The sequence below is a fragment of the Salmo trutta genome, chromosome 15, assembly GCF_901001165.1.
Source record: "Salmo trutta chromosome 15, fSalTru1.1, whole genome shotgun sequence".
In the NCBI taxonomy this organism is placed as follows: Eukaryota; Metazoa; Chordata; class Actinopteri; order Salmoniformes; family Salmonidae; genus Salmo; species Salmo trutta.
This window is the reverse complement of record NC_042971.1, coordinates 15,608,248-15,624,087: the sequence shown is the minus strand read 5'-3', so window position 1 is coordinate 15,624,087 and position 15,840 is coordinate 15,608,248. Positions and strand designations below refer to the sequence as shown.

Genomic DNA, 15,840 nt, shown 5'->3' with positions numbered 1-15,840 from the left:
ATGTGCTTTTATTTTAGTATTGACTGAACGCAGGAAAGTTCATGTCACCGCACAAGTCTAATTTACTGTCCGTCCACACTCATAAATACCTTTCTCTCTACCGCTCCCTTAGCCTTGTTTGGATATTATGTCAAATTGCTGTCAAAATTCCCTAGAGATCCTCTCATGACAGGTTTGTATGTTGATGAGGGTGCACTTTGTGGTTCATTTGAGACAAACAGATGACACCCTAACAGAAGAAATGTGTTGGGTAAGAGAGTTGAAGAGTTTGTGTAAGAGGGACTCAGCCTATGATTCATGTTGCTAAGCATGGCTTTATGTCTTCTGGTGTTTCACCATAAATGAAGCCATGTTTAAAGGATTAAACTAAATGCATTTCTACTTAGGTGTTATGACACATACGCCAACAGGGAGTTACAGTAGTAGGGGTTTAGCGCCTACATGGTTTTGCACAACTTCCTGGCACTTTACTACCTCTGTCTATCTCTTGTTTACAGCATTTGTAAGACAATGTGGCTAGCACGCTCTTACTAGTGTTGTAATCTGTGGCCTTAAACTGTACAGTAGGTTACTCAATTGAGATTAGTGCGAATGAAAAGATCCTCTATTTGCCATGACTGTGCTTTATGAAAACTGGAGGTGCAGGTGACTCAAGATGTAAGGGTTTGACCAGACTCATTGACGTGGACATGTTTGGCTTCTAGACTGACTTTGGAGTAGTGTCTTTCAGAGCGTAGTAGTTGTATTTTACCACATCATTTCTTCTTTGGACTCTCATCTTGGAATCTGAGAAGAATACGATTGTATTTGCTGGTTCAACATCAACATTGGGTATACCTTAATGTATATATAACATATACATTGGGTATATGTGGAGTTTTACTGAAATAGGGCAAGAGCTGTGTGACTGGCCAGGAAATGGAAGCAAATTGTCTTCGACGTGTGATTTTATTATTGTTGATAGGCTGGACTTTCTGTGCTGAAGAGACTGAGTTCTACTCCTCTACAGGTAAAGTTATATTACTTTTTAGATGCACATTAACTGAATCAATATTTTATAGTCAGGAATGAGGTCATTCACAGATTTGTGATTTAAGATGATTCGCTATTAGTGTATGTGCACCTCTGTGTCTATGAGCGTCAGATGATATTCATTGGGAATGTTATTTTCCCTTTCCTGACAGATCACATGATGGAACTGCTTGTCATGGAGCGGAGCCTCATACAGAGCCTCAGAGATTACATCACAGCGCAAAAACAATGCATTGACAGATTTAACAGGTGAGTGGGTTAATGGGAAATGTCCACTTTGTCACATAACATTCAGCAATTAACCTCATCTATCCATTGAGGGAAACTGGGTACTTCTGATTGAACTTAAAAGTGATATCTTTTGGCACAGTCATGAAGTCTAAGTCCTGTAAAAAGAGAGTTGGAATTCGTTTTTATTGTTTTATTGATCTTCTTGGAAATAAAGAAAAAAAACGGAATAGTCCTAGATTTCTGTCGGAAATCTTCATATTATGATAAAGAAAATGTAAATTTTGAATGTGTGGTTTCGGCCCCATTCTGTCCTTCACCAGGGTAGGTGGACATGTAGATACAGTATGTGGCTGTTGAAAGAAAATGAACATTTTCAACCGTAATCTAGGAGTTACTTGGTTTTTCAAAACAGAATGTATTTTCTCTTTTTTTTTGTGGCCTCTGGTGCCATAACTCCTACATACTCTGCTGCTGGTCTTAGAAATGGGCTTTCAGTTAATCATATTTTCTAATAATCCAACACAGTGTTGTTGAAGCCTGTGAAAATGCCTCTGGAGACTTCCCAGAGGATCTGGAAAAACACATCAGCAACCCTTTCACTGCATACAAGCTGGTGCGAAGACTGAGGCTGGAGTGGAACATGGTGGAACAAGTTACCAAGACATGTTCTTCATATATTGAAGGTAGTGATCTAATATCTTGAATTTGAATCAACATCATTAGATGTATACAGTATCCACATAGTATCTATCTGCTTGATATACACACTTCTGTTGTTGATTTGAGCCTTGAATTTAGGAGGGATGATCTTTGTTTTCAGTGTGCGCGTGTTAATACAACGTCATGTTTTTATGGATTGATGATGCAGATACAGTTGAAGTCGGAAGTTTACATACACTTACATACACTATCATTTGAGTCAATTGGATGTATTTCAAGGCCTACCTTCAAACTCAGTGCCTCTTTGCTTGACATCATGGGAAAATCAAAAGAAATCAGCCAAGACCTCAGAAATAAAATTGTAAGCCTCCACAAGTCTGGTTCATCCTTGGGATCAATTTCCAAACGCCTGAAGGTACCACATTCATCTGTACAAACAATAGTACGCAAGTATAAACACCATGGGACCATGCAGCCATCATACTGCTCAGGAAGGAGATGCGTTCTGTCTCCTAGAGAAATCCCAGAACAACAGCAAAGGACCTTGTGAAGATGCTGGAGGAAACAGGTACAAAAGTATCTATATCCACAGTAAAACGAGTCCTATATCAACATAAAGGAAGCTCTGCAAGGAAGAAGCCACTGCTCCAAAACCGCCATAAAAAAGCCAGACTACGGTTTGCAACTGCACATGGGGACAAAGATCGTACTTTTCGGAGAAATGTCCTCTGGTCTGATGAAACAAAAATATAACTGTTTGGCCATAATGACCATCGTTATGTTTGGAGGAAAAAGGGGGATGCTTGCAAGCCGAAGAACACCATCCCAACCGTGAAGCACGGGGGTGGGAGCATCATGTTGTGGGGGTACTTTGCTGCAGGAGGAACTGGTGCACTTCACAAAATAGATGGCATCATGTGTAAGGAAAATTATGTCTATATATTGAAGCAACATCTCAAGACATCAGTCAGGAAGTTAAAGCTTGGTCGCAAATGGGTCTTCCAAATGTACAATGGCCCCAAGCATATTTCCAAAGTTGTGGCAAAATGGCTTAAGGACAACAAAGTCAAGGTATTGGAGTAGCCATCACAAAGCCCTGACCTCAATCCTATAGAAAATGTGTGGGCAGAACTGAAAAAGTGTGTGCGATTAAGGAGGCCTACAAACCTGACTCAGTTACACTAGCTCTTGTCAGGAGGAATGGGCTGAAATTCCCCCAACTTATTGTGACAAGCTTGTGGAAGGCTACCCAAAACGTTTTACCCAAGTCAAACAATTTAAAGGCAATGCTACCAAATACTAATTGAGTGTATGTAAACTTCTGACCCACTGGGAATGTGATGAAAGAAATACAAGCTGAAATAAATCATTCTCTCTGCTATTATTCTGACATTTCACATTCTTAAAATGAAGTGGTGATCCTAACTGACCTAAGACAGGACATTTTTAATAGGATTAAATGTCAGGAGTTGTGAAAACCTGAGTTTAAATGTATTTGGCTAAGTCGGCTAAACTTCCGACTTCAACTGTATGTTCACCAATTATTGGTTGTATAAGTGAGTCTTAAATAACCTTGTTCAAACTTACTCAAGCTTACACAAGACCCTTACTAAACCAGTTATGCTTGGGCATATTAAGTGTGACTACAAGACCCAAGTTATGTCCCAAATGGCCCCATATTCCTAATATAGTGCACTACTTTAGGGCTCTGGTCAAAGGTAGTGTACTAGGGAACAGTGTGGCATTTTGGACGCAGGCTTATTGAACCATACACAACTCCATTACTAAATCTGTTATGTATGCTTGGATATGAACGTGTTAAAAGTGACTAGACCCAGTGTCCATTAACTCTTGTTCCATTTTTCCCTGCCGTGTTTAAACCTTTCCATAAATCTAGATTTCCTGACTAATGTATCATTGGTCTCCCAGCGGCTCCCCAGTGAGAAGGACGTGGATGGGGTTGCACTGGGTCTTGTACGTCTACAGGAAATATACAGACAACTGCAAATCATTACAGTGGATGTGTCAGGTGAGACTAAACTGGGAACTGTACGTCTAGGAACATTTGGTAAATAATCACTCTGGTAAATCAGACCATTGCAATTTAAGCCTCCTATGAATAGTCCTTTTCAGAGTCATTTTCTCCTGATAGCAATATACCTAAATGGATCATTTAATGGTCACAATTGCTTGAAATTTTCTGTAAGATGAATCATTATTTAGCTTTATTGGGCAAAAAAAAAGAGTCATTTTAGTAGTATATTTCCTTGAATGTAACATTGGGCTTATCACGTTTGAAGGTAAGACCCAGGTGCAGACAATGTCGAAGTAAGGAAAGTGTATTAATTCGAACAAGGGCAGGCAAAGGTACCAGACGGCAGGCAGGCTCAGGGTCAGGGCTGGCAGAAAGGACAAAACAGGAAAATAGACACGGCAGGAGCAAGGGGAAACACGCTGGTAGGTTTGAGGAACAAAACAAACTCGCACAGACAGACAGGCACCAAATGATCGACAATTGCGATAGAGCTTTGATCATTTCCAATTAAATTAACTAAACATCTCCATGAATAAATGCATAATAACACAAGGCTACTTGGCCCGGAATCAAAATGAATGTCTGCCCATAATCGGCCCCAGTACATCGGACCGTTTCCGACCGGAATTCAGCTGACTTTGCCTGCATCTTACCAGAATCCCCCCAGAAGCAGCATGATGCAATTTTAAATAAATGTATACAAAATTAAACGATTTTAGTCATTTAAAACATTACTATTATACATTTTATACATACAAATTGTATACATCCACAATTTTTATTTATTTATGTATTACCCCCTTTTCGTCATATCCAATTGTCTTGTCTCATCGCTGCAACTCCCGTAACACTGCTTCTTGACACAATGCACGCTTAACCCGGAAGCCAGCCGCACCAACGTGTCGGAGGAAACACCATACACCTGGTGACCGTGTCAGCGTGCATGCGCCTGGCCCGCCACAAGAGTCGCTACAGCGCGATGGGATAAGGACATCCCTGCCGGCCAAACCCTCCCCAACCCGGACGACGCTGGGCCAATTGTGCGTCGCCTCATGGGTTTCCCGGTCAAGGCCGGCATGGGTGTCGAACCAGCATCTGTAGCAATGCAGTGTCTTACACCACAATGCAGTGTCTTAGACCACTGCGCCACTCGGGAGGCCCCATCCACAAAGTTTTTAATGCTTATCAATTGCCCAAAGTATCAAAATACTAAAATAGTACTTAAACAGGACTCTTAGAATTTAAGAATCTATTTATTATTAAATGGGTTTGTAAGCTCCAAGTAGGCCACACAAGTGGCACAAATTGATTTGCAATGACTCCAGTGATATTGTAATTTCAACATATTAATTGTATCAAAAAGAACCACCGTTTTCTTTAAGCAGTCAACATTAGAATGCAGTTTAAACCACCTCCTAGTGAATTTATGTAATGAGCTCTAGTGCGCCCAAAGTCATTTTCCAGTGCTCTGTCTCCATTATTTCTTGATGTGCATCAGTTCTCGCGTATTAATATGTTTTATGGAAAATATGTTTCAAATATTTGTCTCAATGATGACAAACGATAAATAGTCTACCTACAACTGGTAAAAAGTTGTCACAACATGCACGAGTGCTGCTCTCTCGTCTTGCTCATTTGACTCGTAGTGCTCTCTCAAAACACACACACCCCTACGGCCCTCCCCACCACTCACTCAGCAGCAGCCTGCCTCACTGCCTGACAGTCAGTAGCAGCAGGTCACAGTGAAATATATATTTCAACTTAGAAATAGACAAATACATTTTCACCTGCAAAATCATTTTCAAAGAAGCCAAATGTGCAGGAAAACCCTAAACATGGCAACACTGCCCTCGTCCCCAAACATTACTGCAGCTCATAGATCATAGACTGTCTGTCCATAAAACCCACTTAAAAATGATGGGTGACCTAGCATTCTGCCCTTTCTGCCCCCAGCTGTGGAACGAGCTTCCCCTCCGCCCAGACAATCACAGCCTTCAGTGTGGGCTAAAGACTCCTTTTTACCTACTGGTCTTCGTCTAATGTGGTTCTATGTTAAAACCCCCTAGAGTCGATTGATGCACCCGTTTATCACACGGTGACATAATTTAGAATATTGAATAGCTCGCAGTGTGTTTACGGTAATTTCCGGACTATTAAGCGCACCTGAATATAAGCCGCACCCACTGAATTTAAAAAAAAAGTATTATTTTGAACATAAATAAGCCGCACATGTCTATAAGCCGCAGGTGCCTACCGGTACATTGAAACAAATTAACTTTACACAGGCTTTAACGAAACACGGCTTGTAACAAAAATAAATAGGCTTTAATGAAACACAGCTTGAAAACAAAAAATAAAAAATTAGCAGTAAACAGTAGCCTACCATTGCTCCAGACCAAGCTCCCGTGCAGCAGCTCTATTTCCTTTTCCAACAGCCAGATCAATCGCCTTCAACTTGAAAGCTGCATCATATGCATTTCTCCGTGTCTTTGCCATGATGAGGGTGACAAAATGACTACCGTAATCAGAATGATGGGAAGTTTGGGCGCGCTCGATTTAATCTAAACAGTAAACAAAAAAGTTGTTTGACCTTAACCCGTTCGGCAATTTCATTGGTCTAATGAAAGCTTCATGCCGGCAAAAAACTGAGCACGTCACAGAATGTGTTTTAAAAAATAAATACATTTGAAAGCGGGAAAAATCCATATATTAGCTGCGTCATTGTTTAAGCCGCGAGGTTCAAAGCCTGGGAAAAAAGTAGCAGCGGCTTATAGTCCGGAAATTACGGTATGTTGGAGACTTGCCATTTCTTCTAGTGGCTGCACCTCAATCCCTTCCTTACTCTGAAATAAAGTTAGCTCCTATTCAATTACATGGGGGCTTGTGAAAGCGACTTTTTCCTACATGAGAGAACCCGGACAAGAAAATCGTCATGAAATCGTCTGTAAAATCCGAACCATGTGAGCTACAAACTAATATGTCACCAGTGGCGACCAATCATTCAGGGCAGAGCCCCACCTGTTTTGAGCCCCACATTTTTAGCAAAAAAATTTATAAAGCTTACTATATTTGATGATTGTATTTCTCTAAAACAGGTTATAGGCTACAGTAGAACAGTCGGCGAAATTAAGAGGGTTAAATATACCAAATTATTATCTACTAACATCTTACTACTCAACATACACTTAGTACTACTTTCTTAGCAACAGTATACATATCTACAATACATTTTTGGTCTTGAACAGGAAGTTGGCGTGCCTGTCCTTCGTGGGGCAAATTTTGTCATCAAAGTCTGGCATTCTCTGGATTTATGTTGCTTCCAAAACAACTGGAGGACGGATTTACAAATCCAAGTTGGATGACCATTCAAAACGTATTTTCCCAGTCGGAGCTCGTTTATTCCCGACTTCCCAGTTCACTTGACTTCAGTGAGTTCAACACTTTGCAGTTCCGAGGTGAACAGTTGTTTTGAGCGTGGCACAAATCATGCTTCATTGACAACGGGGCCAATGTTGAATGTTTATCATTTTTAATTTGGAAAAGAGCCCCTTAATCCCAGATTTGGGACCACACAGTCACTGTCACTGTTGAATTTGCGATTTCCAACTTGTTGTGTAATGTTTTTGTCCAATGGCCGATGAGCACCGATACATTTTATCTATAATTTCTCTTCATTATTTCTCTTCATATGACAAGGATTAAAAAGGATTTGCCAGCAGATTGACTTGATTCATGATGATGACTGCTAGCTAAGATTGTGAAAGTAAGATGTTGACATGGTCAGTCCAATCAAAGCTACTGTACATATAACGTGATTTGACGTCATTTTATCTGTGGCCAATGACCTTGAGCCTTCTTGGATGGGCACTTCTAATGTAACTCTATTGCAGAACCCGAAGGGCTAGAATGTTCAAGGTCTCTTCTTACGCTTGGCAGTGACGTAAACTCCCCATGAGTGACAGAACTCTGAGCCAATCACGGCGCAACTCTCCGTATTTTCTGCCGGCTTGCCCCACCACCACAGAAAGCACTGAGCTAGGCTGAAACATCTGCATTTTGGAGCTGCCTTTCTCAAGAAAACAAAAAAGAGACCATGTTTGTATGAGGCTTTATTAACTTCTTTGGGAAAGGGGGGCAGTATTGAGTAGCTTGGATGAATGAGGTGCCCAGAGTAAACTGCCTGCTACTCAGGCCCAAAAGCTAGAATATGCATATAAATAGTTGGATAGAAAACACTCTGAAGTTTCTAAAACTGTTTGAAGGATGTCTGTGAGTATAACAGAACTCATATGGCAGAGAAGAAATCGAACCTGAGAAGAAATCGAACCAGGAAGTGGGAAATCTGAGGTTTGTAGTTTTCAAGTGATTGCCTATACAATATACAGTGTCTGTGGGGTCATATTCCACTTCCTAAGGCTTCCACTAGATGTCAACAGTCTTTAGAACATTGTTTCAGACTTCTACTGTGAATGGGAAGAGAATAAGAGCTGATTGTATCAGGTGTCTGGCAGTAGGCCATGAGCTCAGTCTCGCGCGCAGCCATGAGTGCAAGCCACATTCCCTTCCCTTTCCTTTCTGAAGACAAAGGAATTGTCCGGTTGGAATATTATTGAAGATTTATGATAAAAACATCCTAAAGATTGATTCTATACATCGTTTGACATGTTTCTACGAACCGTAATGGAACTATTTTGACTTTTTGTCTGGACTAAACGCGCACGCTTTGAATTTGGAATGCTGGACTAAACGCGCGAACAAAATGGAGGTATTTGGACATAAAGATGAACTTTATCGAACAAAACAAACATTTATTGTGGAACTGGGATTCCTGGGAGTGCATTCCGATGAAGATCATCAAAGGTAAGTGAATATTTATAACGCTATTTCTGACTTCTGTTGACTCCACAACATGGCAGATATCTTTATGGCTTGTTTTGGTGTCTGAGCGCTGTACTCAGATTATGGCATGGTGTGCTTTTGACGTAAAGATGTTTTGAAATCTGACACAGCGGTTGCATTAAGGAGAAGTCTAGCTTTATGTAAAACACTTGTACCTTATATCAACATTTATGATGAGTATTTCTGTAAATTGATGTGGCTCCCTGCAAAATCACTGGATGTTTTGGAGGCAAAACATTACTGAACATAATGCGCCAATGTAAACTGAGATTTTTGGATATACATATGACCTTTATCGAACAAAACATACATGTATTGTGTAACATGAAGTCCTATGAGTGCCATCTGATGAAGATCATCAAAGGTCAGTGATTAATTTTATCTCTATTTATGCTTTTTGTGACTCCTCTCTTTGGCTGGAAAATGGCTGTATGTTTTCTTGTGATTAGGCGCTGACCTAACATAATTGCAAGGTATGCTTTCTCCGTAAAGCCTTTTTGAAATCAGACACTGTGGTTGGATTAATGAGAAATTCATCTTTAAAATGGTGTAAAATACTTGAATGTTTGAGGAATTTTAATTATGAGATTTTTGTTGTTTTGAATTTGGCGCCCTGCTATTTCACTGGCTGTTCACGCTAGCGTCCCACATTTCCCAGAGAGGTTAACTCAATGATATATAGATTATTATTTACATTGTTTGCAAACTGATATGTGACACGTATTACTGCCAAAATAACATGCAAAACAAGCAAGCCCCCCCAAATGTGGGGCTCAAAACAGGTGGGACCAAATTCAATATTTTATCAAATCTATTTTGTGTAATTTTTTTTTATACCTATAGGGTCCTACAATTCTAAATCAAATAGCTAAATAATACATTTTACGATCTGTGATCTGAGAGGGTAGATCTACAGGGGTTACGTTTTTAAAGTCCTGCCATTTAGTCTGATGCTGCCTCCAATAGTCTGTGTTTCTTGTACAGTATCTGACCAATATCCTTTGAAATAAAAAACATTACATTTTTTATACATTTTTAAGGTTGTTGCTGTGTTCAGAGCTTTTTGATTTCTGTCTTAAATTAAAAGTGCTGTACAAATAAAATGTAGCATTATTTGCTTTGCATTACAGGCCAGGTAAATGTGGCGCCCTTGGATCCAGATGAGTCCTTCCACGTTGCCATGGTGGCCCTGCAGAACAACAAGTTCCAGTATGCCCTGCTCTGGCTCCAGGAGACCTTCAGGCAGCTGGAGGATGGCATCCCAGCCCTGGTGACCAGGAGAGAGGTTCTGACCTACCTGGGTCCCCTAGCCTTTCAGATGGGTAATCTGCCTCTAGCATTGGAGCTAACGCAACAGTTGCAGGAACTGGGTATGTGGCCTTTGTTACATAAAGGTGCATTTGTTTCTCTTATGCAATGGTTTCAAAAACAATACAGTGATCATTCATCTCCAGAGAGTAAGCCCAAATTCCTGTGAAGTATTTTACCATGTTAATTTGATATCTGGACTCAAGTATGAGAGTTAGCTAAGATGTGCTTCATAACAGTGTGTGTCTGTCAAAATACTTCCTCCCCTTAGACCCCAGTTGCATGCAGACCATGGTGCACCTGGCCTACTACAGAACCCTGAGAGAGAGCATCCGGTGTGGGAGTCAGACACAAACACCCTCATTGCCCTCAGATGCACCAGTGGACATCTTAACACTAATCAAACCAGCAAGCAAAACCTCATACGAATCTCTTTGCAGAGGGGAGGGCATCAAAATGGCAAGTCCCTCGTACTCAATAACAAATAGCGACATACTATGAATGTAAATGAACAGTCTGTCCTTAACATCCGTAACAAAGCTGGCCATAGTTCAGCGTTCACACAAGAGTTGGTTCTGAGCTGCCAACATGAACTTTCCCATGAATTCTGTACTCATTGTCTACCTGTCTTGTGAGTGTATAAATAAAATATGCTGTCTCTGTGATGGTCAGACCCCGAGGAGACAGAGGACATTGCGGTGCAGGTACAGCACTGGTAGAGGCAACCCTCGACTCATCTATGCCCCTATAAAAGAAGAGCAGGAATGGGACCATCCACTAATAATACGATATCATGACCTTGTATCTGAAAGGGAGATTGAGACCATAAAACATCTGTCCAGATCAAAGGTACTGTAGCTTGATTTTAAACTACTAAGAATATATTCACAAGTGTCTTTATTTTTTGGACTCCATTTTGTGTCGTGCGTTGTGACCAAGCTTCACAGAGCAAAGGTGTCAGACCATGTGACAGGAGAAAGATTTTCAGCTGAAACCCGTGTGGCTAAAAGGTTGGTTGTTTTTATGTTGTTATGAAATAGTGCATTTTTATTAGTGTATTGACTTCCACTATGCATTAAGCAGACAGGATGTAATGTGTAACTTCTATTTGAATAGCTACTTATACACAATAAAGCCTTCCTCCGTTTTTTTTTCTATACATTCTCTATTTTTGCAAGTTCCACTTGTAAAGCTTGACAATCAGGATCGATCATAGACCAAAGATTCTGTGATATCCTCTGACCTTATGTGACTTTATCTAAACCTTTTGTGTGGTGTGGCCAGTGCATGGCTGGCTGACGAGGACAACCCTGCCATCTCCCGTGTTACCCAGAGAATGGCTGATCTGACTGGGCTGGACATGGAGGCAGCAGAGATGCTCCAGGTAGGCGACAACTAGAGGCAGAGCTCAGGGTTAAACCTGGGTGTTGGCTGGAGGATACGGCTAGGTTTAAGGGATTAGGGTGTTGAATTTTTTTAAATGTCTCAAATGCCAGATTTTTTTCAGGTTGCAAATTATGGGATTGGGGGCCAATATGAACCACACTTTGACTACAAGGTAAGCATTAAAATAATTTCATAATGGTATTTGTTCAGCAATCATATTAAGTAATATTCTTATGCTCCACAGCTGAACAATGACACAGACTACACGACGAGGGGTGGCAGGATCGCAACGATCTTAATCTATGTAAGACTGCTGTATATCGATATCTCTGGTTAAAATGTGACACAGTAATGAAACATGTGACTGTGTTGTACATAATGTCTCCCTCTTCTGATCCATGTCAGATGAGTGATGTGGAAGTGGGTGGATCGACTGTGTTCCCTGATATAGGAGCTGCTCTACGACCGTACAAGGTACAGTCAAAACTGACTAATCATCATCATCATCATCCTCATCATTCATGGTTATATGGGTAGTGACAGCAACGTTAAACACTATAGGTGTCCATGTGCATTGTCCAAAAGCCAGCGATGCACAACTCAGGCCGCAGTTCTGCTGCTTTATGGTTTTCCCTGGCCCTGAACTGGTTGATTAATGTTACTGATTGGCAGGACAGTGCATGGACCTTGTTTCTCAGGTAGAAATCAGTCTCATACACTATAGGTGGTCCTTAATGAGCACTGGAGCTGTGCATCTCTGCCCTAAGCCAGTAAAACATGTGAGTAGTGCTTGTAGATCTGGATTGAGGTATATCCGTGAACTCATTGTTACCTGTGTAATCTGCTACAGGGTTCAGCGGTGCTGTGGTACAACCTTTTGCAGAATGGAGAGGAGGACGCTAGGACCTTACACGCTGCATGCCCTGTATTTGTTGGCAATAAATGGGGTAAGTTCCCATCAAAACCTATGTGTCAATGGTGTGCATACTGGGAGCGGAGTCAGGGGTTGGAGAGCAGAGCATTGTGAACAGGCGCACACTTTATTTAGGCAGGAGAAACCAACAGACGGACGCCACTGCGTCGAAAACCTCCAGCCAATATGCCAAAGTACAAAACGCGCAAACAGTCACAATAATATGTACAAGCAAATAAACATACCTCGTGAAATAAAACACGGGAATAAACGCACACCAGAAATAGCAAGTCAAACATAACACGAAACAATCGCACACAAAGACATGAGGGGGAACAGAGGAATAAATGCATGTAGTGTGATTGGGGAATGCAAACCAGGTGTGCAGGGAACAAGACAAAACAAATGGATAAATGAAAAATGGAGCGGCGATGGCCTGAAAGCTGGTGACGTCGACCGTCGAATGCCGCCCGAACAAGGAGAGGAGCCGACTTCGGCGGAAGTCGTGACACTATGCCTCATAGTATGGACAATTACATCAAAAAAGTTCGAAAACTGTTTTTTGTAATGACAAAAGACAAAATCTCATCACTTATTATTACAATTTTATTGAAATGAAGACATAATAATCCATATAATATAAAAATAATCATTAAAAAACATATTGAGATGTATTAATCAAAACAAATGTATTCAAATAAAATCTGTAATATAAGAAACCGGTATAATAATTTGCCAAGACACAAGTAGAGTGCATTGTTGGCACTTTAAAGCAGTAGGGTACCGAGAAAACTTGAGCCATAACATCAGCATTACAGTCAGATGGGAAAACAACCTATCAGCTGATCAGTACATAATAAAAGGAAATGGTATGTAGTGATAAGATAATTAAATAATGTAATGGGTAAATTAGAGATTAAAAAAATGAAATGCACAGAACTTGACTCTTATTTCTTCCCTGGTTTTAGTTGCCAATAAATGGGTGCGGGCCCATGGACAGGAGTTCAGGAGAAGATGCTCTTTGTCCGAGATGGACTGAGACTGGAGCCAGGATGGATTCTCCCCTCAGTTTACCTACACATTCCTGCACATTTGACCATTGTTACTCTCCTTGGCCTCAGCTGGCCACCTAGGGGAGGGACCCACTGAATCACACAAAAGCACCTTTCAAGTGTTTGTGCAGTGAAGCAGGACAAGATGCCAACAATACCAAGCTGGCATTTGACCAGTGTGGCATTTTTTTTTACAGTATTTGTCGAGCATTATATTGTTAGCGGGTAGTCCATAGAGTAGTTTACGTGATTGATTTGACAAACATTGAAACGTGTCTCAACATCTCTGCAAGATCTGCATTATAAATTTAAAATACAAAATAAAATATTTGGACCACAAATCACTGTTCCTCTATAGATACTACAGAACATTTTAATTTTAGCATCCAATTCATCTGCAGCACATACACACAAACATATACACACGCACAGGCAATCACCCACGCATTGACGTACACTTGTGTGCACACAGATAAACAAAGGGAGGATAGAAGAGATCAAAACTAAATGAAGAGGAAGTGCTACTATAAAGCCTGAAAAGTTCCGTTTTCTGATGTCATATGTGCTGTGTAAACCCAGATAATGTTTTTTTCATATCTAATCCACTAAGATATGAGGTCAATTCTGATTTTCAATTTTTCAATCCATCATTTCCCACACATATCTATAGTTGCCTTGCTTAATTTGTTCCACAAAATGGGTTGCCTTTGTGCCAGTCTGTTTCTGCTCTCATGCCTAATGGAATTTTTGGCATGACAATGACAGCAATGGAGTTAACAAGAGCACTAACAGATTTTGGACCAGGTTACAAAAGGAGCACAATGTCCCAGTGATGCATTTATGTGCAGGTAAAGGCTGAATTCAGAGATGCTATACCGTGGGGGGAAAAAGTATTTGATCCCCTGCTGATTTTGTACTTTTGCCCACTGATAAAGAAAGGATCAGTCTATAATTTTAATGGTAGGTTTATTTAGAATAACAACTAAAATATACAGAAAAATGCATGTCAAAAATGTTATAAATTGATTTGCATTTTAATGAGGGAAATAAGTATTTGACCCCTTCTCAATCAGAAAGATTTCTGGCTCCCAGGTGTCTTTTATACAGGTAACGAGCTGAGATTAGGAGCACACTCTTAAAGGGAGTGCTCCTAACCGCAGCTTGTTACCTGTAAAAAAGACACCTGTCCACAGAAGCAATCAATCAATCAGATTTCAAACTCTCCACCATGGCCAAGACCAAAGAGCTCTCCAAGTATGTCAGGGACAAGATTGTAGACCTACACAAGGCTGGAATGGCTACAAGACCATCGCCAAGCAGCTTGGTGAGAAGGTGACAACATTTGGTGCGATTATTCGCAAATGGGAGAAACACAAAAGAACTGTCAATCTCCCTCGGCCTGGGGCTCCATGCAAGATCTCACCTCGTGGGGTTGCAATGATCATGAGAACGGTGAGGAATCAGCCCAGAACTACACGGGAGGATCTTGTCAATGATCTCAAGGCAGCTGGGACCATAGCCACCAAGAAAACAATTGGTAACACACTACGCCGTGAAGGACTGAAATCCTGCAGCGCCCGCAAGGTCCCCCTGCTCAAGAAAGCACATATACATGCCCGTCTGAAGTTTGCCAATAAACATCTGAATGATTCAGAGGACAACTGGTGAAAGTGTTGTGGTCAGATGAGACCAAAATGGAGCTCTTTGGCATCAACTCAACTCGCCGTGTTTGGAGGAGGAGGAATGCTGCCTATGACCCCAAGAACACCATCTCCACCGTCAAACATGGAGGTGGAAACATTATGCTTTGGGGGTGTTTTTCTGCTAAGGGGACAGGACAACTTCACCGCATCAAAGGGACGATGGATGGGGCCATGTACCGTCAAATCTTGGGTGAGAACATCCTTCCCTCAGCCAGGGCATTGAAAATGGCTCGTGGATGGGTAGTCCAGCATGACAATGACCCAAACACACGGCCAAGGCAACAAAGGAGTGGCTCAAGAAGAAGCACATTAAGGTCCTGGAGTGGCCTAGCCAGTCTCCAGACCTTAATCCCATAGAAAATCTGTGGAGGCAGCTGAAGGTTCGAGTTGCCAAACGTCAGCCTCGAAACCTTATTAATGACTTGGAGAAGATCTGCAAAGAGGAGTGGGACAAAATCCATCCTGAGATGTGTGCAAACCTGGTGGCAAACTACAAGAAACGTCTGACCTCTGTGATTGCCAACAAGGGTTTTGCCACCAAGTACTAAGTCATGTTTTGCAGAGGGGTCAAATACTTATTTCCCTCATTAAAATACAAATAATTTTATAACATTTTTGACA

The 15,840-nt window shown here is 41.1% G+C and overlaps 2 protein-coding genes across 2 annotated transcripts; both read left to right on the top strand.

Moving 5' to 3' along the window:
* Positions 1 to 804: 804 nt before the first annotated feature.
* LOC115149632 (prolyl 4-hydroxylase subunit alpha-2-like) lies at positions 805 to 10,666 on the top strand. Its single transcript, XM_029692583.1, has 6 exons — positions 805 to 1,009; positions 1,185 to 1,281; positions 1,789 to 1,946; positions 3,821 to 3,952; positions 9,988 to 10,227; positions 10,437 to 10,666. The coding sequence occupies exons 1-6, from the start codon at positions 919 to 921 to the stop codon at positions 10,664 to 10,666; spliced, it is 948 nt and encodes a 315-aa protein (XP_029548443.1). The 5' UTR covers positions 805 to 918.
* Positions 10,667 to 10,825: 159 nt separating this feature from the next.
* Positions 10,826 to 13,857, top strand: LOC115148544 (prolyl 4-hydroxylase subunit alpha-1-like). Its single transcript, XM_029690513.1, has 8 exons — positions 10,826 to 11,014; positions 11,105 to 11,175; positions 11,450 to 11,549; positions 11,673 to 11,723; positions 11,796 to 11,855; positions 11,957 to 12,025; positions 12,402 to 12,498; positions 13,433 to 13,857. The coding sequence occupies exons 3-8, from the start codon at positions 11,502 to 11,504 to the stop codon at positions 13,501 to 13,503; spliced, it is 396 nt and encodes a 131-aa protein (XP_029546373.1). The 5' UTR covers positions 10,826 to 11,014; positions 11,105 to 11,175; positions 11,450 to 11,501; the 3' UTR covers positions 13,504 to 13,857.
* Positions 13,858 to 15,840: the final 1,983 nt, after the last annotated feature.

Excerpts from the sequence above, each read along its gene's own strand:
- LOC115148544 (XM_029690513.1), top strand. The coding sequence starts at position 11,502 with ATGGCTGATCTGACTGGGCTGGACATGGAGGCAGCAGAGATGCTCCAG. Across the intron at positions 11,550-11,672 it reads AGGCAGCAGAGATGCTCCAG|GTTGCAAATTATGGGATTGG; the intron begins GTAGGCGACAAC and ends GATTTTTTTCAG. Across the intron at positions 11,724-11,795 it reads AACCACACTTTGACTACAAG|CTGAACAATGACACAGACTA; the intron begins GTAAGCATTAAA and ends TATGCTCCACAG.
- LOC115149632 (XM_029692583.1), top strand. The coding sequence starts at position 919 with ATGGAAGCAAATTGTCTTCGACGTGTGATTTTATTATTGTTGATAGGC. Across the intron at positions 1,010-1,184 it reads TGAGTTCTACTCCTCTACAG|ATCACATGATGGAACTGCTT; the intron begins GTAAAGTTATAT and ends CTTTCCTGACAG. Across the intron at positions 1,947-3,820 it reads ATGTTCTTCATATATTGAAG|ATTTCCTGACTAATGTATCA; the intron begins GTAGTGATCTAA and ends CCATAAATCTAG.